The sequence below is a fragment of the Helobdella robusta genome (assembly GCF_000326865.2).
Source record: "Helobdella robusta unplaced genomic scaffold HELROscaffold_31, whole genome shotgun sequence".
In the NCBI taxonomy this organism is placed as follows: Eukaryota; Metazoa; Annelida; class Clitellata; order Rhynchobdellida; family Glossiphoniidae; genus Helobdella; species Helobdella robusta.
In genome coordinates, this window is record NW_008704544.1 from 1,250,511 (window position 1) to 1,274,433 (window position 23,923).

At 32.4% G+C, this 23,923-nt stretch overlaps 5 protein-coding genes across 5 annotated transcripts in view; 2 read left to right on the top strand and 3 right to left on the bottom strand.

Annotated features, from left to right (window-relative positions):
- Positions 1–905, top strand: part of HELRODRAFT_192304 (hypothetical protein) — a gene marked incomplete at its 5' end in the record, with an annotated part of 18,755 nt that extends 17,850 nt beyond the window's left edge. Inside the window, one exon of the mRNA XM_009022342.1 lies at positions 311–905. The remainder of the gene's footprint in view (positions 1–310) is intronic.
- A 1,495-nt stretch (positions 906–2,400) lies between these two features.
- Positions 2,401–4,270, top strand: HELRODRAFT_100627 (hypothetical protein). Its single transcript, XM_009022343.1, has 2 exons — positions 2,401–2,675; positions 2,790–4,270. Exons 1-2 carry the CDS (start codon positions 2,491–2,493, stop codon positions 4,108–4,110), a joined length of 1,506 nt encoding a protein of 501 aa, XP_009020591.1. The 5' UTR covers positions 2,401–2,490; the 3' UTR covers positions 4,111–4,270.
- Positions 4,271–4,595: 325 nt separating this feature from the next.
- On the bottom strand, positions 4,596–6,818 carry HELRODRAFT_174911 (hypothetical protein; the record flags this gene model as incomplete). Its single annotated transcript, XM_009022344.1, has 6 exons — positions 4,596–5,204; positions 5,292–5,426; positions 5,609–5,700; positions 5,884–5,969; positions 6,279–6,400; positions 6,501–6,818. The coding sequence occupies 6 exons, from the start codon at positions 6,816–6,818 to the stop codon at positions 4,596–4,598; spliced, it is 1,362 nt and encodes a 453-aa protein (XP_009020592.1).
- A 619-nt stretch (positions 6,819–7,437) lies between these two features.
- On the bottom strand, positions 7,438–9,725 carry HELRODRAFT_174912 (hypothetical protein; the record flags this gene model as incomplete). The annotated part of the gene is made up of 6 exons (XM_009022345.1): positions 7,438–7,617; positions 8,129–8,274; positions 8,638–8,751; positions 8,989–9,106; positions 9,211–9,355; positions 9,667–9,725. The coding sequence occupies 6 exons, from the start codon at positions 9,723–9,725 to the stop codon at positions 7,438–7,440; spliced, it is 762 nt and encodes a 253-aa protein (XP_009020593.1).
- Positions 9,726–11,222: 1,497 nt separating this feature from the next.
- HELRODRAFT_81743 (hypothetical protein) lies at positions 11,223–18,104 on the bottom strand (the record flags this gene model as incomplete). The annotated part of the gene is made up of 6 exons (XM_009022346.1): positions 11,223–11,498; positions 12,023–12,186; positions 12,651–12,814; positions 15,520–15,619; positions 17,616–17,708; positions 17,867–18,104. 6 exons carry the CDS (start codon positions 18,102–18,104, stop codon positions 11,223–11,225), a joined length of 1,035 nt encoding a protein of 344 aa, XP_009020594.1.
- Positions 18,105–23,923: the final 5,819 nt, after the last annotated feature.

The window sequence follows — 23,923 nt, forward strand, 5'->3', positions numbered from 1 at the left end:
ATATGTAATATATTGGTTTATAATATATTATATATATATATATATATATATATATATATATATATATATTTACAATATTCTATAAATATATATATATATATATATATATATATAAATATATATATATATATAAATATATATATATATATATATATATTTGTATCTATACAATATATATAGATATTCTATATATTTTTCTTAGCCAGGCAACTCTTATATACATACAAACATACATAAATACATACAAATATAGGCATACACACACACACACATACACACATACATACATACATACATACACATAAACAGCGTTTGGGCTATTTTTTTGTCTTAGCTGTCGTGAAGAGCTTTTATTATTATTATTACTTTCATTTCAGTTCATTCAATTTTTCTTATTATTATCATTATTATCAAGTTTATTTGTATATAAAACACTGATGAATTGTGTTCTTTTATACGTAATTTGTATTGTATATTTATTTATTTGTTTATTCATCCATTTATTCGTTTATATATTCATTCATTCACTCATACATTCATTCATTCATTCATTCACTCACGCACATTTATGTTATATATTTTTAGTTTAATTCATTTTTGAATTTGAGTTCTCAACTTATATACATTATATATATATATATATATATATATATATATATATATATATATATATATATATACATACATACATACATACAAAGTCAGTAAAAGCAATTGTGTATAATATTAGATCGGTAGTCCATATTATTGACAGTGGTGATTTTAGAAAAAGATTAATGGTAATATGGATTGTTTTTTTTTTATTATTATTCTTGATTGTTCTTCTCGTAATTTTAATTATTATGATTATTATGATTGTTATTATTATTGCCGTGACTTTAACAAATACTCATCGGCTACAATGTTTGTTTTTTTGCATTTTAGTTTTTATGAGGTACATCTCACCCACACACACACACACACACACACACACACACACACACACACACACACACACACACACACACACACACAAAATGGAAATATAATTCGCTATGAAATTATCCAAATGAACAAATATAGTTACTGTAAATCAGGATATATATAAATAATTGTGATTGTGATTATTATTTATAAAGTGTATAATTTATTAACTCTGCATAAGATACAGTGTGAACATATGTGAGCATTACATACGCATGTATGTACATTTTGTGTACAATACCAACGTTCGCATCTTCAGATGCAAGTTAAGATGGGGAAGATATGTTCATCATCATTATGGCGATAAGGACGTTTATATGGTTACTGCGAATAGATGAGTGAAGGAGCGATTAAATTGAATGAGTGAATGAATGAGTAGATGTATGTTTCTGGTTTGTTCAAAATTCTTATGTTTGACTTATTAATTTGTATAACTATCAGATGACGAAACATTCTTTCTAAATGATGAATATCTGAGGGGAAAGAATTCTGTCAAATTTTGTATAATGAAAAGCGTTATAAATAATTGTGATCTGACTGACCGTGTACTCTGGTTTCTTTGTTTTTCTTTTTCTTCACTTGCGAATGCTATTCATTATCAAGGACTTGATCGTAAATTATTTCTGTGTGTGTGCTTGCGTGTACGTGTGTATGTGTAAGTTCATTGACTACTGCTGATTTATTTTAGGTTAGAAAAAAAAATATTAAATCTAAACTACTCATTTCAGTTTGATAAGTTTAGTTTAGAAACTTTTTTTTTCGTTTTGTCATTAAATAAATTATTAGAGTTGATGACGTTGGGTTTTGTGTCTGAGTTTGAACTATAGCATTAGATTCCGTTATGCCGGTGTATGCAATTACTAACTTCTAACAATGTCTATCAGGTACTGTGTCTGCTACATCAATGATGATACATTACTATGAGATACTAATTACTGCCTTTCAGTTGTTACATTATTGCGAAATGGTGGTCTACGTACATATAAAATATAAAATATTAGCCGTTTAAAATGGCTTAAACCTGGCTCTGACGTCGTAAAATGATTTTAGATCATTATTTCAATGGCTTATTTACTTTTATTAATTATGTCTATGATTATATGATTTCGTCATTATTCTTAAATTTTACAATGCAAAGATAAGATAATATGTAATGTAAATTATATATTTATCTACATAAGTATATATAGATATATATATATATGCGTAATTATATTTTAAGCTACGTGTGGCGTATCGTATACTTGTGTTAAGTTTATTGTAAGCATAGTAGATATAGAATTGTTTTATTTTCTTTGATTTGCTTCGTTGCCAAGTTTCTCCTCGTTTGTTGTATATTTATATATATGTATATTATACCTGCGGCTACGTATTATCGCCGTTGATCTCTTTCAAGTATTCGATTAAATAAATTAAATTGGTCGATCGGAAATGTCGGTGGAAGTTGAATATGTTCCGGAGAAAATTGAAGTCTTTTCTCGACATGAACCCTTTTTTGAATTTAACAGTATTTTTGAAAAATTCAAAATGGTCGAAGGTTCGAAAGGTGGAGCCAGCCAGACTGACGATTTACTGGACAAAAATAAAAATATAAAGAAACTCGATGACGTGCCAATCAAAGCGAGAGGATTTTTGGAAGATGACGAGGAAGTCGAGAAAAATCAGGAAGAGAAGCCAAAAATGTCAAAGAAAAAGTTAAAAAAATTAAATAGGTCAGTTTGCAGCTGAAGTATGAATTTTAATAAAATTGATGGAATAATAAGCTTATTACTAAACTAAACAAGATGCAATTTATTAACTTTTAATTTAATCTAAAACATGAACAGGTTAACTGTGGCTGAATTAAAGCAGTTGGTGTCTCGGCCGGATGTAGTAGAGATGCACGATGTCACATCAAGGGACCCAAAACTACTCGTCAGTCTGAAAGCAGCACGTAACACAGTGCCCGTTCCAAGACATTGGTGCTTTAAACGAAAATACCTTCAGGGCAAAAGAGGATTTGAAAAACCACCTTTCGAGTTGCCACATTTCATCAAAGCAACAGGAATCATGGAGATGAGGCAAGCTCTGCAAGAAAAAGAAGACCAAAAAACATTGAAATCAAAAATGAGAGAAAGAGTAAGACCAAAGATGGGTAAAATTGATATAGATTACCAGAAACTACATGATGCATTTTTCAAATGGCAAACAAAGCCAAGATTGACAATTCATGGAGACATATATTATGAAGGTAAGGAATTTGAAGCTCGTTTGAAAGAAAAAAAGCCAGGAAATTTATCAGATGAGTTAAGGACAGCACTTGGAATGCCAATAGGGCCAAATGCTGACAAATATCCACCACCCTGGTTGATTGCCATGCAGAGGTATGGTCCACCTCCTTCATATCCCAGTCTAAAAATTCCTGGATTGAATGCACCCATACCAGACGGGACTTCTTTTGGATATCATGCAGGAGGTTGGGGCAAGCCACCCGTCGATGAAACAGGTAAACCTCTTTATGGGGATGTCTTTGGACCTTCCATCAATGAACCAAACATTCCCACTAAAGAAGATGAGATCAATAAAAATTTCTGGGGTGAGATGGAATCCGAATCAGAAGATGAGGAGGAGGAGGAAGAGGAAGAAAAAGAAGGAAGAGACGAGCAGGACGTGTTGTCGGGTCTTGTTACTCCGGGTGAAACTGGCCTGGCTACACCCAGCGGTACAACATCAGTTATGACACTTGGAATGGAAACACCCGAGTCCATTGAATTGAGAAAGAAACGTATAGAAGATGCCATGGACCAGGGAGGAGACACGCCCAACTTGTACACCATCCTTCCAGAAAGAAGAGTAGGAGCAGGAGGAGGAATGATGGGATCAACACACGTTTACGATATTCCCACTCCAATTCCTGCTGTTGGAAAGAAAGGTTCCGGGGAAGGTGTTGAAGTGGTCCTGGAGCCTGAAGAACTTGACCTGGATATGGCTGCAATGAAAGCCAAGTATGATCAAACATTGAGAGAGCAGGCAAGTCTCAGTAAGGAGGACTTGAGTGACATGGTGGCTGAACATCAGGCCAAACAACAAAAGAAGAGGAAGAAGGCTCAAACAAGCCAGGACAATTCAGCTGTTAAGAGCAAAAAATTGAAAGAATTTAAGTTTTAAATGAAATAATTTTATAGTTTCTTTTTTGTAAAAATGTATGTACCACATTTTCGACATATTTCATTAGTTCAGTGCTGACTAGAAAATAATAAAACAATAATAAACAATCTTAAAATATAAAATCAACGTTAACTGTTCAATAAATTACAAATCTAACGAGTGTCTCCCTCGTCGTTTCACTGCTTACGTTAGAGTTGATGATTCAAAATTTGCTGTTTGTATAAATAAATCTTTCCTCAAGATTTCGCAATTTATTTAAAGTTAAGTTACATACGTGGAGATCATCTTTCAACTTATGGCCAAATACAAAATTCGAATTAAAAATATTCATCCGACCGTTCATTTGTTCACTCGTTTGTTCATCCATTCAACCGTTCAATTAAACTTGAACGTTTTTAAAAATTTTTCGTTTAAAAAAAGTTTATTGAAAACTGTACATGTAGTGTTTGATGAATTTAGCTAAATAATGAATATGAAAATCAAAATTATTCAGCAATTTTTTTCTTAATTTTAACACACTGAAGCAGTTCCTCTTCTGTTTTTGTGAAGCGACTTTGTTTCCATATTTCTTTCAACCTGCTGAGTTCCCTGGAGAACTGGGGACCTTTCGGAACCCCAACCTCGATGAGTCTCACCCCACTCACTGGAAATTTCGGTGGTGTCCAATCTCCAAATTGCTTCAACGCATCTCTCAGATTGAAATACTTTAGAAGTTCTAGAATTCTTGATTTTGCTTTTAATAGATTAGATGGTTCTTCTACAAGCAAATCTTCACATTTAATTAACATAGCACTTTTCTTAGGCTCTGCTAAATCATCTCCGACCTGCTTATCAGATAATATTTTTCCTTCAGATAATATTTTGTTCTCAGTATTTTCTGCATGTAGGGTTGCATCGTCGTTGAGGAAGTTGTTTTCGAGTTTCATTTTCTTCATATCCTTCTTTGATTCTCCAGAAGCATTTGCATCATAAGTTGGACCATTCTGTTGCAGTCTGGTCTTCTGAAACACTGGGTCTATTCTGTGCTGAAGTATGAATTGTCCTAACTGAAGTTCATCTTTTGACATTTTTATTCGAGCATGTAACGTGGAAAGCTTGCGGGACGAAATATTTGACATTAATTAATGCAAAAATCATGAATAAAATTTAATTATTTAAACATTAAAAACACATTTAAATACCTGTTCCAGGCTGTTGAACATTGCTGAAATAAGTGTCATGGGCAGAGGATTCAAGTCCTTACAAGATTTCCAAACGTGTGACAGTTCATCAAAGTTCAGCTCATCAATGAAGCCTGTAAATATATGCACAGTTAACTGATTTTGCAGTTTAACACGCAATTATTAAAACTGAATAAAGCGTTATTCACTTTCAATTTAGTTAACAATTTCATGTGGCAATCAAGGGTTTGAAAAAATAGAAGAATCAATATGGATAATAACAGATAGACGGTGTTAACAAATTAGCAAAAAAATTTGGAACCCAGATGTTCGAGTACATTGAGATCATTCATGACCCTCATGAGACTGTCCACATGATTGCCCATCATGATCTTCTTCAACTCCAACCACATCCTCTCCCCAGAAATACCTGCAAGTGCACGAATTTCACAACAGGTCTGTAAATTACATGGCCACAAACAATTCATAGTTGGCTGTTGCGACATGACTATCTATTGACAACTAAGATTAGAATATTTGCTCTGCTACAGCACATTTATGAAAATTAAATTTGCTATTATTAACAAAGAAAAGTGCAAGTCTATTTTCTTACTTGCCAAGCCAGCTGAATTTGATTGTATTGCCTTCAGTATATCAGCATCATGGCTTTCTGCATCCTTCGCTATTCTACCATAGAATCTTTAATAGGAACAATTTCGTTTTTTAAAAATAATATCACTTAGTTTTATTATTCTTATTACATAATAGTCATTAAGTTGCCTAATTGAATAATTTGCAAACCTAAAATATCTCAAAATTCTTAAAAAATCTTCTTTAATTCGATCTTCAGCCTTGCCAACAAATTTCACTTTTCTGTCTGATAAATCTCGTTCCCCATTGAAATAATCATATAAAGTTCCATCAAAACCTAAAAGTTTCATGTACAATATGATTATATTCTTTCAAGTTGTCTGTTTGGAGAAAGAAAAGTAGAAATTGCCTAGAAACATGGAGTTGATGGTCAAATCTCTTCGTTGGGCATCCAGCATCCAATCTGTTGTGAACTGGACCTCTGCATGTCTGCCATCTGTTTCAACATCAAATCTCAAAGTTGTTATTTCAAAGTTTTCCTGAAATTAGGAATAAAAAAAATAGTTATTTTATATATGTATACTGGCTTTCAATTTTAGATGCGACCACTCAAAAGAAAATAAAATTTTTTAAGTAAACCTTATCATTGATTCTGCATGTTATCGTTCCATGCCTCTCTCCCTTGTTGTTTATCATCCTTATCTCTTCTTTTTCAAACATGGCAATCATCTGTTTCGGAGTGGCGGTAGTAGCAAAATCGATATCATCTGCCACCTTTCCTAAAATAAGATCCCTCACAGCGCCACCGGCTATTCGGATTTCAAAGCCATTTTTATTGAATAGTTTTGCAAGGAAGTCCAACTCTGGAGTGAATAAACTTTTAAACTCTGGGCTGTCAAGTTTCTTAAACTGTTTCTTCAATGGTGTAGCTGTAGATGAGGATAATGATGATGTCATTCTGAAATATCAAAAATATTCAGTGTTTACTACATTAAAAAAAATTGTAAACAGGTTTTAATAATTAAATTAAAAATTAAATAAAATATTTAACTCTATTTATCTTTTATTTTTAACATATTAAAATTAAAAAAAGAAAGTCTAATTAATTAAATTAAATTTATTAATAAATTACCTTTTTTTAGAAGTTATGAATAAATTCAAAAAATATTTACACGTTGAAAGTGGAGTTCGAATTTTACAAACAGGACTCAAAAGTTTAATTAGCAACATTCGGATGTAAATGACATGCAATTTAAAAAGGAATCGGCAACTTATAAAATAATCATGTTTGACAAATACATTATCGCTCTGTAAATATGCATACCAAAGAAAGTTGACGGAGTAAAGTTAAGGTAAACAAAGTATTTTAGTTTTTCGCCGGTATATTGATTATCTCAAGCTATCCTAACTTATCCACTTGAAATAATACTAATAACTGATAAAAATAAAAAGTTTGAAACTAGTATTTATTTAGTTGTTTTTCATTTAATTGGACAGACTTTGATGGAGATTGTGACTAAGTTAGAAAATGATGACAAATAATTAGGAAACTACACAAAAAAAAATAAAATGGTAACTAGTGAAGTGCGACAAGTATGAAAATCAGTGAGACGATAATATTTTCTTCCACGTACTTATTCCGTCTGTATGTTTCGTTTTTGTGGAAAGTGCAGAAACCGGAAGTAACATGACTGCACGTGACCAAACGGCACACCGCGTCGTGTTTCCGTCGTAAAAAATTTAGGACCACAAAAAACTAAAAAAACAGTTTTTATAGCTTTTTATTTTGAAATATCACCAAAAAGTAGTGGCAACTGTCTTTCATACGGCTAGCTTCCATACAGATATGATCAAATGAATGGTTAAAATTAAAGAATCACAGGTTGACAATACACACCATACACTCAAAAGAACACATATTTAAATAATTTAACAAAAATAGAGGACTAAAAATATCGCAAAAGAGTTACGGGAACGTGAAAAACAACTTCAAATAAATATTATGTCTCATTAAAGACTGCATCATCAACAATGAAGGATGGTAAGCTTGTATAGGGTGGCTCTGCATGAACTTTGTACAATAAATTTGAATGTGTGTGGTGTATGACTGTCATCAATCGAATAAAATACAAAACATGGTGGTATCTTCTCGTTTGATTTGGATAGACATCTGAATATTTGGTAAATTGATTGAAAGTATACAAATGCTATGTAAAAAAAACGCCTATAATTGAATGCGTTACGACATAAATAAATTAAAATCGTACCGGGTACTCATTTTTACATAGAAAGTATCTTGAAACTAAGTTACAAACGTAAAAATACTGCCAATGCAGATTTTTTTGGCACAACTCACTTGTTTCATACCATTCTAAAGCATTCAGTAGCAGCTCCTTATATGGCCAAATGTTACCTTTTAAAGTCAAATGAAAGTTAAACATAGTTGTGCGTTTCAAAAATATGCAATAAAAATAAATCTAGCAATAAAAACATTGTGGCATGTGTGTAAAGATATATTTATAAAATTATTTTAGAAACATATATAAAGCAAAATGATACACAAATTTTCAATATGATAAAACGTGAAATTGAATGAACAATTAGAAGATGATAACAACTCACTCATGTCAAGTAGGAAAATAGCACTGAGGCAAGCTAATTCAATTTCATCTAACTTAAAATGTTGGACCAGTTTTGAGAACCGTTTGAAAGATTGAAATAAAGGTCTTAACATTTGGTGCTTCTCAACCAATGCCTGTAAATGTATTAAACCAACTTTCAAAACTTATCAAACAATCCAACAGTACCAAAATTGAACATTTGAAAATATAGTTGTTAAATGAACTAGACAACCTCAATGTTGTTGAAAGAGAATGAAAACCATTTGAAGCTGTTGGTTTGGTATGTTGTTGCGAATGTACAAGACATAATGGGATAGCTGCAACTCAACACAATACTCCTCCGACTCTCGGAGCTTGGATTTATAAAACCTTGAAAATAAATAAAATCAAATATTACAATAAAAAAAATGAAAAGTAACAATTTCAATAATGAAAAAAACACTACATACATGAGCAATGTATGCCCTGAAAAGTACTTCAATTGAGAAATAACTGAAATGTTTGACCTGGGACATGTAGAGCAAATTTATTAACAAGAATCATGGATTTTTCCATTGTGATTCTCTTGAAATCCCACAATTCTTCAAGTGAAATGTCATCACTAATCACGTAATTCAGATCAGTCTTTCAAGAGAAAAATTATTTCACATTGAATTAGTTATTTAGAGATAGAAGTGTTAAAAATATGTCTTAAAAGTCTTCACAAAACCACAGAAGCATCTACTCACCCAAGCAGATGGGAAAAATGTTTTAGAAGCACATTCTAACAAGTTACAAAGCTGACCATATTTTACAGATAATGGCAGTCTGTCAATGGAAAATGGTGGAACATTACAAACAGATCTTTTTGATCTCTTCTTTGACACTCCACCTCTGAGAATATGCAGTTTTCTTGACTGATATGTTGAGCTACTAGCTAGTGCTGTTGATGAATTGTGTGATGTTTGTGGTGCATGTATATGTGTGCATTTTAAAATCTGTCTTGGTGCTAATAGTGGTGATATTTGTTGTTGCTGCTGTGGCATTGTTGATGATGGTGAAAATTCTGGTTGGATTATTAAATGATCATCTTGTCTGACTGTTGTAACTTCAAAACTTTGATCTAGACTAGCTAATAATTTTGGTGAATGTAGTAAGATATTTGCATTAAAATTTGCATCATCAGCAGGATTATCTACTGCAACATTTTCATCCACAGCAGCCTCAGTAGCAGCAGCAGCAGTTGTGGTCTCAGCAGCAGCATCTCTCCTAACAGCATGATCATCATGATCATACTCTTCTGTTTCACTCATTTTTATAATTTTATTTAGATGTTTGACTTGACAGTTTGATTAGGTATGAAACATTCATTGGCTGAACAACTATTGTGCATATCATATACTTATACATACGTCATATGTCGTCAATTGTGAGCACAAAATATTTAGCAATTAATTTTAACAAAATAGATTTAACACATTTACTAAAAATTAATTTTAATTGTAAACAATCTAGAAATTGCAGATTGAACGCGAAATTAAGATAAATTAAAACTTTTAAACTAGAGACTTAAACCACAGGCTCATAAACATTAGGTATGCTAGTGGCTGTGGCGTTAAGTACTTACATAACTATTTCTATTCGGCTTCGGTTTCGATCTCGGTTCTCGATATAACGGTCTCATAAAACTACTAATGTTTCCTATTAACAAAACTATCTAAGGTTCGTGAATTAAATTATATCTTTAAAAAAAGTTTAATTTAAAAAGTGAATCATAAGTTTAAAATATAAATTATAAGTTGAAAAATGTTATTTATAAACCTTTAATGAGTTATTTTGAAAAACTCGTCATCCTATCTCATTTAGATATTCCAAACGAGAACATGAGATAGTGAATGATGGATGACTTGAGACAAATAAATAACGGGTCACTAACATTAATAAAACAAAACAATTCAGCAGGCAACTCTGTAGATTTTTTCTACTGTCTGTCCTTGCTCGTTAGTATTTCCATGTGCCTAAAAACTGTAACTTATCAATTTAGTAGAAAAAAGGATAAGTTTAATACTTACCGTGTCACAACAGCTTACAAAGCATACGATGTCTACGAATTTCTGTTTCATCGTGACAGTTATTTTAGATCTATTTTGATCGAATGTTATAAATAAATAGTGGAGCATGTTTTGGAATGTTTCGAATATTTTATTGTGAAAATAATTTCCACCAAAAAACTAAAAAATGTTCAAATTTAAATTCTCTTGAAATTACAAAGTTGATCGTTGAAGTAATTTCTTTCAAACAAGTTTATGTTCTTATCTCGAAAAGTTTGATAAATTGTTATCATGAAAAAGTTATAATTTAGATAAAATGAATGGAACTCAAGCAACAAAAATATAATTAACAAATGTAATGTTAGTAATTTGTTACTTACGACAAAACTCACAACAACAACAACTATGGTGATCTTGGGAAAAAATAGCTATCCATCCGCATTAATATAGTCAATCATTACATTAACTCGTTCACAGTTGTTATCAATATTAATGTCTCATTATACATTATATCTCGTACATAGTTTTTACAAATTAATGTCATTGTTTTAAATTAAACCATTCCTTAGTCGGATCATAATCTGGTCAACACTTGTAAGTTTATTTGAATTACGGATATTATATTAATTTCGATTTGGACACAACTTTTGCAGGTGGATATATATAAACAAATTTCATAAGATTGTAGTTTACCAAGTCTTGAATTTTCTTTAAAAAGAGCAGTTAGGTTTATTGTGGCACACGCATTTTTCAATCATCATGAACGGTTCGGTCTTGGTGGAGCCGTCGGGACAGATGTACTTTATATCGACGGTTCTCGATTTCTCCGGACCGCAACACTTTCGACACCTCCCGCAGAACTTCAGACGATATTCATCCACACTTTCACAGTTAGCGTGGCGGAGTTTTTCAGAAATTGGACTTTCTAGTGTCGATTTACATTTGGAATCGTTCGTGGCGTTGGATGTTGGGTTGTTTTTGTTGTACTTTCTCTTGCTAATGTTGCTGTTGTTGCTGTTGTTGGTTGTTGTTGTTGCTGCTGTACCCGCATTATCGTAGTTTGATTTGCTTTTCGATCGGTGTTGTTGTTTGTCCGACTGCTCTGAAATCTGATCGGTCATCAATTTTTAAAACGGTCAGTATAAAATTTGTTTATTAATGTTTAAAATTTTATTAATTCATTCTTGTATGTTTGTAAATGCGATCTATTTTTAGCATCGTCGTCATCATTTTAAAAGTTGCTCTTCACTAATGAAGGTATGGTTATGCCATCTTAATCTGTAGCAATATCAGGGATATTTCCTTAATTATAAATTTTAAGGAATAAAGTTCCTTATTATTAACAATATAGCTTAAATTTAATTTTCTACTTTTAACATTTGTAACAATACTTAAACTACACATGAGACATTTTGGAAAATATTAAAAATACATAACAAAAAAAAACAAAATATCAAATAAAAAGTAAATAAAATAACAAAAAAAAATACAACATAATGCCAAAAGCCACCTCTGAGACCATCATCTCGCACGGTCTGACGTTGCACATCCTTCTCTCTTGTGTCGCCTGGCAGAGTTCATTATTGTTGGACATCCTCACGGATTCACCGTAGCCACACGTCGTCGAACAGGCACTCCACTCAGTTTCCTCGTGTTTGCATGATTTCCCGTTCGCTAGTTGGTTGGTTGGTTGTTTAGTTGATTGATTGGTTGGTTGATTGGTTGATTGGTTGGTTGGTTGATTGGTTGGTTAGTTGGTTGATTGATTGATTGGTTGATTGATTAGTTGGTTGGTCGGTCGGTTGGTTGATTGGTTGGTTGGTTGATTTGTTGGTTGGTTGGTTGATTGGTTGGTTGGTTGGTGGTTTCCAATTAAATTAAATTTCTTTTATTTTCAATATAACTACGTACAGTATAATAATGAGATGCAAATGACTCAAAGTTAATCGACTTGCCTTTATAAACTCACTACATTAAAATCATTAAAGTGATAATCAAAATTGGGGTGAAAATATTTTAAACACGCTAAATAAAATTCAATTTTGCCCAATTGTGCATTAACAAAAAAATTAAATAAAAATTAAAAAAAATCTCCAAAAATCCCTCAAATATTATCACAAAAAGAGTTAAAAACAGACAATAGTGTCCGGGCAGAGCATCATCTAGATTGACGAGATTGTGTGGGTGAGGACAGACCCATTCCTTGCAGCACCTATCCTTGATGGAGACCAGCTGGGCGTCCCTACAGTGGTCATTTGAAGGGGGGTGCAGTTCTTGGGGGCACATCGTCGAACATGCGTACCTGGTATGGATTTGGTGGGTGGAATTATATTTTATTCGTTTATGTTTTGGCGGATTTGTTGGCGATATCGTTGATGTTTGGTTCTTTTTGGTCTGTTTTTCTTTGGTTTTCGATATGATTCTTTTTATTTCTCAAGTTTAAAAGTTCGATTTTTGATAATTTTTAATTTAAGACGAGAAAAATAAATTTTTTGAGATTTTTCATCTATCATCAAAGAAATATATAAAATAGTTGTTATCAACAATACACCCCAATACATGGCAGATATAGTTTCATGACATTTGAGTGTATATATTCTTTCCAACGTATACACCAGTTAGGAACGGATCAACTCCACACAGCAAATTATGCTAGGGAAGGATGGCAATGTTGCGTACACTTGTTTGCTAGCTAACAAACTAAATTACTAACTTAACTAACAACTACCCAACCCACCAACCAGCCAGCCAGCCAATCAGAGAGATGGATACCTACGCGTCATCCTTAATTATCCAATCAGATACTGCCATTAATAATCCACCCACGTTATCGACCGACAAATTGCATGTCTCATCTGCATGATTTATTTTCTTGGTCGCACGCATACACACACTTATAAACACACACACTCTCACACACACACAGACACACACATCACGCACACACATACATACATGCATAGGTACATATATACACACAAACACTAAGTCTTTCCTTAATAAAATTCAATAACAAATCATAGCATATCGTACAGTTGCATTCTGCCATTAATATATTTACTTTACATAAGTTTTGTTTAAATTTAAGTTTTTTGCATACAAAATCCAATTTTAAATTTATATTTACGAGTGAAATGAAAAGACACTAAATCTTTCTGAGATCGAAATAGAAAATTTTTAAAGAGTTTTTTTTAATTCGGCATCATTCGATCGTACAAATTAATTAAAATACATTAGAAGAATTGAATTTCTATTTTCATTCTCTTTTTCTGTCTCCTTCTCTCTTTCTCTCTCTCTTTCTCTCTCTCTCTCTTCTCTCTTTCACTGTTTGTTTTCAAAAAAATTTTCCAACTCGCAATCAATCGATCAGAGAGATCGCCGATTTAAAATAAATTAGAAAAATGAAAAATTGAATCTTTCTCACTTTCTCTCTTTCTTTCCTCCTTTATTCCGTTCTCCTCTACTCTACATCTCTCTTTCTTCTCTATTACTAAATGTAAAGGTATTTTAAACTAAGCTTCCAAACAAGAACACGCATTAAATGCAAGTGTGCCGTAAACGTATGTATGTGTGTTTTGTACGTACGTGTATTTATACGCGTGTACATCTGTGTGTGTATGTATGAATGTGTGTGTGTGTGTGTGTGTGTGTGTGCATGTGACGTGTGTGTATGTGAAGTGTGAAAAACACGTCAGAATAAATTTTCAATCACAGAAATAGTAGCTGTGGCCTCATAAGCTTGTGCTGCTGAGCGATAAGAAATCTGTCAGCTTAGGAGAAAAGGAAGATGAATAGAAGGGGGTCCACACACACGCACAGACACACACGCACACACATACACACGCACACACACAGACACACAGAAGGAGAATGTGACAGAGAAGTTGATCGATTGAACTAATTTTAAGGACCTCTGTGACTTTCTTCTGAAAGTGTAATAGATTAAATTATGCATACTTGCCTTGGTTTCTTCATCTTGTTTTTTTATTTTTATGTATTTTTTTTTATTTCTTTATTCAGCTTAGAAAGAGAGAGATAGAGAGAGAGAGAGAGAGAGAGAGAGAGAGTTTGTATGTGTGTATGTGTGTGCCTACATATATGTGTAATTATTTTCTGGATCGATTTATTCTGTAGAATAATTGTTAGGAAATGATTATAAATGTTTGGCTATTTATATCTTTGCTAATGGGATCCTTGTGATATAGCGCTCACATTCCTGAAGCGCTTTCGTCTCACTCCATCTTCCAACTTCTATAATTGTACTCTTTTACTGAAGATTTTTGTGTGCGTGTGTGTGCGCGTATATTTTTTTCTCATTCATCATTCATTCTTTCTATCCATTGAAACATGCATCCATTCGATCGATCCATCCATCCATCCATCCATTCATTCATCCATGCTTACATTTATCTTTCTGATTCAATTCAATCCGTTATGCCTCATTGAAAGAATATGTTTAATGAAATCGTCTGTGTATCTATGCGACTGCTGTTCGTTTGTCTGTCTGTTTGTTTGTCTGACTGCCTGCTTGTCTGTTTGTTCCTTCGTGTTTTTTGTTCGTTCATTTGTTCGTTTATTGGCGATTGTTTGTTTGTTTGTTTACTTTCTACTCGTTAAAGGCAAAAAAACTGCCAATAAGTTTTTCACATAGTCATTCAACTAAAAAATTTTATCCTCTAAAGAATTTTCAAGCATTTGAGAGAAAAAGAATGAGCTAATTGGTTTCCTGTATTCATTCATTCATTCATTCATTCATTCCTTTGTTCGTTCGTTACTTCACTCAATTTTTCGTTCCTTTGTTCGTTCACATTTTTCACCAAATTTATTTATTTCTACAAAAGTACACTTAGCAAATGTATGAGAGAGATAGAAAAAAAAGATAGAAAGAAGTAGACAGAGAGAGAGAGAGAGAGAGAGAGAGAGAGAGAGAGAGAGAGAGAGACAAACGCACAAACAAACAGACAGGCAGGCAGACAAACACAACAAACAACACAGACATAATCAGACCTTCCATCCTGGCAGAAACATGTGAGGCTGCAGCTTGGATTGTATTGCTGTCCGTCTGTAATTATCTTGCCATTCACATTACAACTTCGACCTGCTTTTGCTGTTAAATTGAAAAAAAAACGTTTTTACGTTTAATAAGAGAGAGAGAGAGAGAGAGAGAGAGAGAGAGAGAGAGAGAGAGAGAGAGAGAGAGAGGGAGAGAGAGAGGGAGGGAGAGAGAGTGTAGGAAAGAGAGAGAGAGAGAGAGAGAGAGAGATTATTATTGTTATCTATGTTTATGGTTCTATTTTGATTATTTGGATTTTATTTATGAATTTATTCATTACATTAAAATGAAAAATTTTGTTATTATAGAACTTTTTATATTTTTTCAAATTTCCGTTATTAATGTATGCCAACAAAAAATTTAATTAAATTTAAAGTTTTGATAATCGAGAAAGACAATTCTAACAAAATTTTTCTAAAAAAATTTCAAAGAAAAAGGTTTGAAAAAATAATTTTTCGAATAAAACAATAAATACAATAAAAAAATAATAATAAAAACAAACATATAAACATCAAACATAAAAAAAATACAAACTTTGTCAACATGCACAATGCACGCTATTTGGCGTGCATTTTGATATACATACACTCAAACATAACTATGAAATACAATTAAGTAACTATTATATGTATTTTAATATCATAATATTAGATAATAATTATAATATAATAATAACATAATAACAAAATTATTATTTTTAATATAAATTTAGGTTTATCTTTTTAAAGATTTAACGTGACATGATTCAAGGATGAATTAAAAAATTGAAAATTTTTGTTTTGAAATAAATTTTTTCGTTGTTGCAACTTTATAAAATTTTACACAGATCTTAAAAAACACCCTCGCACACACAAATTTACACACACACACGTAAACTTAAGTGCTCACACACATACATACATACATACAAACACACATTCACAGCCATGCGCACACGTACAAACGCACACACACATACAAATATACACACACAAACATACACACACACACACAACCGTTGCATCAATAACTGTATCGACGTCAACAGAGGAGCTATAGATATTCCGCTCACGGAACGATATAAAGAATAATAGAAAAATAAAAATAAAATAATAAGAAAAATAACAATAAAAAATGAGAAAAATAAAAAAACTGAAAAACCCTGATGGCTAATAAAAATAGGAATATTGACAACTCATGTAAAATACAATGTATGTACGAGTGCTTTGTTTATTTACGCTGGTTAATTCTTATGTTTCTGTTTAAGCTCGTGTAGGTTTATTTATGCCTGCAAATGTTTATTTCTATGTTGGTTTATGTATTGTTTATGTTTTTATTTGTTTTATTTGTCTGTTTGTGTTTATATTTACGAAAGGTCAAAACTCATAAACAATTCGACTGGAGCACGTTGTGTCTAGGATCAAAAAGTCATAGGTAAGCAAATAAACAAACAAACGAACGAACGAACGAACAAACATACATACTTACATACAAACAAACAAACATATGAAAGAAAAATGTGTTTTTTTCTGTTTTGTTTATGAAAAGTGACCGCCCACATAAAAATTACAAACCCCCAAAAAACACATTAACCAACAACCAGCTGGCACTTTAATATAAGTTTCCGAAGTGCGTATCAATAAATAACGCTCATATTTGTCCGCACATTTACACATGAAAACACACACAAAAACATACATATACACGCACACACATATACACGCACACACATATACACGCACACACATTTACACGCACACAAATATATATGCACACATACACACACTTATATTTATACGTACACATATAAAAACATTACACACACACACACATACAATTTATGGCGACTTTTTTTGAATTACAAAAAACATACCAATTCAAACAACTGTTTACAAAAATAAACTAAAACTACAGAGAAATAAAACAATAGCAAAGAAAAGATAGAAAAAAGAATAAAGTTGAAAAGAGAGAAATAGAGACAGAGAGACATAGAAGAGAGAGAGAGAGAGAGAGAGAGAGAGAGAGAGAGAGAAAGAGTTTACTAAACAAGATCAAAACAAGTTTTCCAAACCTCTGCATATGCCTCTGATGCCATTGTCCTGCGTGTAATTACAGTACAATCCTTTTGATTTGTCGCAGCCATCTGCTTTGCTACACAAGTCTCCTAGATGGTTGGTTGGTTGGTTGGTTGGTCGGTCGGTCGGTTGGTTGGTTGGTTTAGCAATCAAACACATTATTTATACTTATATAACAACATCAACAACAACATCAACAACATCAATAGCACCAACAACAACATTCACAACAGCAACAACAACAAACCTTGCTGCCTGGCACATATCTGACAGCATCCACATCCATCCTGTATCAACTGCACTCCTGTCTGACAAGTCGGCAGTTCGGGACTGCACTGACACGGATAGATACAATCCTGAAAATGATGAAGACAACGACGACGATGATGATGTTGATGACAATGTTGTTGTTGATGATAACGATGTTGTTTATCAAAATGACGATAAAAATTGCCATCCCATAAGACATCAAACGGTTTTATCATTAAAAAACCCATCACCGTCATGATGGCTTTAATCGCTATCACCGTCATCATCATTATCATCGTTATCAACATCACCATCGTCTTTACAATCATCATTCTTATCATTACTTTAGGTTTAGCATTGGAGTCTGGCTCATCACTTTGCATGTACCAAGAATCAACCGACTGATTGTTACCGTTTGTAGACTGCTGCTGCTCCCATCCGATACTCGTTTGCTTCGATACCGATCCAATCTTCGTTTGTTTCGATACCGATCCGATGCCCGCTTGTTTCGATACCAATCCGATACTCGTTTGTTTCGATACCGATCCGATACTCACTTGTTTCGATATCAACGGTGGTCTACGCATGGCTGAACTATCTATCGATCCTGGTGTGAATGAATAAGGAGACATTCAATATGCATTCCACTGTCATTTAGAAGTTTTTTTTTATTAACATTGATACTTAATTTTGTTTAAAAATTTATAAATAAAACATAGTTCGCATAATTATATATGCTCTTACGAAGGTATGTATGCATAAGTGTATTGTATACATGTATGTACATATGTACCTTTTTATGTAATTACGTATGTATGTGTGTATGTATGTATGGATGTGTGTAGGAATGATTGTATGTTGTAGTACGTTTAGTTTGGTTTTGTATGTACGTATGTACGTACGTATGTATGTACGTACGTACGTACGTACGTATGTATGTATGTATGTATGTATGTATGTATGTATGTATGTATGTATGTATGTATGTATGTATGTATGTATGTATGTATGTATGTATGCATGTATGTATGTATTTATGCATGTATGTATGTATGTATGTATGTATGTACGTACGTATGTATGTATGCCGGCATGTACGTACGCACTGCAAGACGGTCTGCATGTACACAAATCCATTGAAAGGCATACGCACAGTAACGTGTACGTACGCTAGTTCAGCTCACGTCAATATAGACGCAGTAAATGGCGTTGTATGTGTGTACGTACGTGTGTGGTTGTGTTTGCGTGTACGTATGTGTGTATATGTATAAATGAATGAATGAACAAGTGAATGAATGAGTTGATGTATGGATGAATGGACTGATGGATGGATGGATGAATGGACTGATGGATGGATGGATGGACGGGCAGATAAATGGATGGACGGGTAGATGGATGAATGGATAGATGGATATATAAATATATGGATGAATGAATAGATGAATGAATGAATGATGGATATATAGATGGATGAACTAATAAATGGATGGATGGATGGATGGATGGATGGATGGATGGATGGATGGATGGATGGATGGATGGATGGATGGATAGAGGGATGCTGTCAAACTTCTTTTTATGCTCCTTAATAATTCTTTGTCATTTGCAGATATGTCGTTGTCGTTATTGATTTTACCGTTGATGACGTCATGGTTGTTGATGTTGTTGTTGTTGTTGTTGTTATGAAAATCATCACCATTATGTTTGTTATCATTTGATGAATTATGATTAAGTTGTGTTTGGTGGCTAATATCGTTGCTGTTGTTGTTTCTGGCAAGGTTATTAGTCTCAAAATTGTTGAAAAATTTGTTGTTGTTGAAAAATATCTTTTCTTTGTTGACGATGACGTCAGAGTTTGTTGAGATTACGAGTGATAATATAACGACAACACATTTTAACAAACGAAGCCAAATGTTGTTGATGCTATTGTTGTTGATGTTGTTGTTGATGTTATTAATGTTATTTATTCTCGACATGTCTGATGACTGAATAACCAAAAAGTAAATAATTTTTAGCCCTATGAAAGCTGATGTGACGTTGATGTTATCTAGTTAAAGGTGTGATCATTGATGTTATGTTAGTATAAATTAATGTTTCTTTTACAGTATCTTATTATATATCTATATTGTATCTATTATATCCGTTCATACGTTCATCAATTTATGGAATACATATATCTAATTATATATTCATTAATTTAAACAAACTTTGAGATGAATTTGTGTTACTAACAAAATGTGTTTTGTGGAATTCGAATTAATTAATTAATTTAACAATATATTAAATAATTAACGAATTAATGAATTAATTTGATAGTTAATTAAATAATATTTATTTCTATCGTAACTTTAAATAAAATTTCTAAACTTCGTTAACATTGTTCTGAGAGCAATCTGTCTTATATATCTGTAAAGGAAAACCAAGCTGACGGAAATATATATAGAAAAATCTCTCCCTTTCTCTCTCTCCTCTCTCTCTCTCTCTCTTTCTCTATCTCAATCTCTCTCTCTTTCTCTCTCTATACATATATATATATATAAATATATAGTTGGCTATATACATGTATTATATATATATATATATATATATATATATATATATATATATATATATATATATATCAATATCATATCATATATATATATATATGTAATCCCTTAAGGGACCGTTGAGACCGATGGTATTCTTCTATCTCTCCAAAATCCTTTTCTTTCCCTCGCCATCTTCATTGAGCCCAATGTTCCAACCCCCGTCCATTTTGTGATATCATCCATCCACTTCCTCACAGGTCTTCCAACTTTTTTCTTCCAGTCCCTCTTTCTCATCAGTACTTTTATTTATATATATATATATATATATATGTATATGTTGAAAGGAGACCATATTTTATATAGCATTGTATGAATTCTATCGAATCGTTGGCGTTTAAAAATTTAAAAGTATGTCTTTTCAATTTTCTTACTAGAAATTGAGCAATTTCTTAAAAATTCTAGTTAGGGAAATTGAAAAAAAGAGACTTTAAATTGATTATTGCCAACAATTTGGTGGAATTCACACAATACATGTATATATGTGTGTGTGTTTGTTTGTTTGTTTTTGTGCGTGCGTGTGTGCGAGTGTGCGTATCAGATTATGCGTTTTTTCGCCGTACACTTTTTACGTCATTTCTTGATGTACATAAGTTTGTTAAAAGCAAGGATAGATGGCTGGCTGGATGTATGTTTTGTAAATGAGATTTTGTTGTTGTTATGATAAAAGTTGTAGCGGTAGTAGTAGCAGTAGTAGCAGCAACAGCAGTAGTAGTAGCTGTAGCAAAATCAGCAGCAGCAGCAGTAGCAGTAGTAGCTTTTTTTGGTTTTCAGGCTCCATGTCTCGTAAAAATAGCTTAGTGTTCGAATTAAAGAATTAATGAATAACCCATCTTAATTGAAAAACACTTTGGCATAGAACGTAAGACTATTTTACACACACACATACAGGCACATATACACACGCACACAGAAACACACATAGGCACACAAACACACAAGCATACGAAACGTAAATAAATGTTAACGTATGCGTGACACGCAAAAACCGCTTAGAAAGATTTATACAAGAATTTATTCTTTTATCTTTGCGTCCATTACACACACACACACACACACACACACACACACATACACATACACATACACACACACACATTTACATAAATGAGATCACATACATAGTTTTACATTTACAACACATATCACATATGTTTTATTCATTTAAATTTACTTACATTTAGCTATTCACACAAGCATTTTAATATGCGTATCAACCCAAATTTCTTGGTATTAAATATATTTATACGAGTATCTGTGTATTTTCTTTGTTTTCAATTTTAAAATTTGCAAACGTATTTTGTGATTAACCAGCTTCAGATATGACGCATATAATTAGCAGATATGTTTATAACTAAGCTTTACTCTAGAGCCTAATTATATCTCAAAAAAAAATTAATTTCATAAAAGAAAAAAAATGTTTTCTTCTTCTGTTTTTTACACATCCAACACAGATTTACGTACACAAATGTAAACTTATTTACTGATTTATTCATTCGTTCATTCATTTGTTTGTCCATCCATTCATTCGTTCGTTCGTTCGTTCATTCATTCATTCATTCATTCATTCGATCACCATCATTCATTCATCAAATCTTTTTTAAAGTCTGCCATCAAATTTAGTTTTTATATTTATTTTGCTGGTTGTTTCTCAGTCTTTTCTTTCCTTTTTTTCTATTTTCTGCTTTCTCATTCACATTTTGTCTCTCTCTCTCTCTTTTTCTCTTTTTTCTCTTTTTCTCATCCTCCTCTCCTTTTTTATTTTTCTCTTCATACACTGCTCTTGATTGAATTTTCATTTTCTTTGTTCTTTTTTATTTTTCTTCCCTTTCGCTCTCATTCTTATTCTTTCTTTTTATTTTTTCTCTCTCTCTCGCTCTAACTTTTTTCTGTTTTTTTCTCTCTTTCTTTCTTTCTCTCTATTTCTCTCTTTCTCTCTATCTCTCTCTTTCTCTCCCTCTCTCTCTTTCTCCACTGTGTACAGACGGATGGATATATTAGCCAGGAAACGTGTGCCTGTCAAATTGTATTACGATTAGGAAGGCAGCTGCGTTAGTTATGTATGTGTCCACACAGTCTGAACGCCCAAGCACACATATGCACTCTCTCTTTCCCTCTCTTTCTCTCTCTCTCTGTCTGTCTTTCTCTCTCCATTCTTTCTCTCTTCCCCTTTGCCTCACACTTTTTCTTTTTTCTAGTTTGTTTTATTGCTATATTGTTCAAGTTTTTCTTCTTTCTGTTTTCTTTTTATTATTTTTCCTTTTTTGTGTGCTTTTTTCTCTCTCTCCATCTTTCTTCTTCACTTTTTCTTTCTCTGTCTCTTTTTCTCTCTTTTTTTCTCTCTCTCTACTGTCTGCGAAAGAGAGAGATAAAGAGAGAGAAAGGGAGAGAAAGAGAAAAAAAGAAAGAGAGAAAGAGAGAGAGAATGAGATGAGCATGGATGGTAAGTTATTAGGTTGTAGTATTGCAGTAATTGAATTAGGCAGTGGCCGATAAAATAACGTTAAATGCGCTCCGTTATACATAAGCCAGGAAAAATTACGTACTTGATGAGCTGGTTGCTGCAATGGTGAAACCCATGATGAAAATAAGAGAAAATAATATAAATAATAAAAATGGAAAAAAAGATAATAAAAAAAAGTCCACAACTTTCAATTGGACAAATAACATCCCCCGTACACTGCTCTTAGACAGAAACTGCATACATCAACATCCAGACATGTAAACAGACACACACATGCGCACACAGACAGACATCACACTAACACTCTTTCTTTCTCTCTCTCTCTCTCTCTCTCTCTCACACACACACACACACACAGACACACACACACATGATGTAATAGATCCAGATCTGGTTAAAAAAACCTTACACGCAAATTATGTTTAGATTCCAAGCAGACACAAGCAAGGATGGTTATAATAAAATCGAGAAAAAAAACATACATACGAAACGAAACGAAACAATTACACACCACACACACGCACACACACGAAACGTACACACCACAAACACACACACGCACACACACGTACACATACATCGATACATATATGAATGCATTGAATCAAAATTTGTCAGCCGATCAAAATTTCCAAACTTAATTTTTTTATTTAAATTTTTTTTCAAAAGAAAATATATTATTATTTTAAAAAATGCTTTTTTAAATGTGAAATTGTATGAGATGTAAAAACAGTTTTAATTAAAATTTTAGTAGTATTCTTCCATTTAGTATTATCATTAATAACTATACAATTTACATAACATTTATATCCATCAATTATTTCACGATAATAAACTAATTAATTATCATAAATTATTCATATATTATAATATAAAATAATAATAAAAGTAAATAATAGAATAATAATAAATGTAATTTTTATTTCATAGAAGGGTCATTTCGAAATATTTTCCGCCGGCTAAAGGCGAGCAAATTTGATGTTGCTAAGATAAAATGGAACAG

Bases quoted from the DNA above. Each gene is read 5' to 3' on its own strand.
- HELRODRAFT_100627 (XM_009022343.1), top strand. From the start codon at position 2,491: ATGGTCGAAGGTTCGAAAGGTGGAGCCAGCCAGACTGACGATTTACTG. The intron at 2,676-2,789 runs GTCAGTTTGCAG...AAACATGAACAG, and splicing joins AAGTTAAAAAAATTAAATAG to GTTAACTGTGGCTGAATTAA.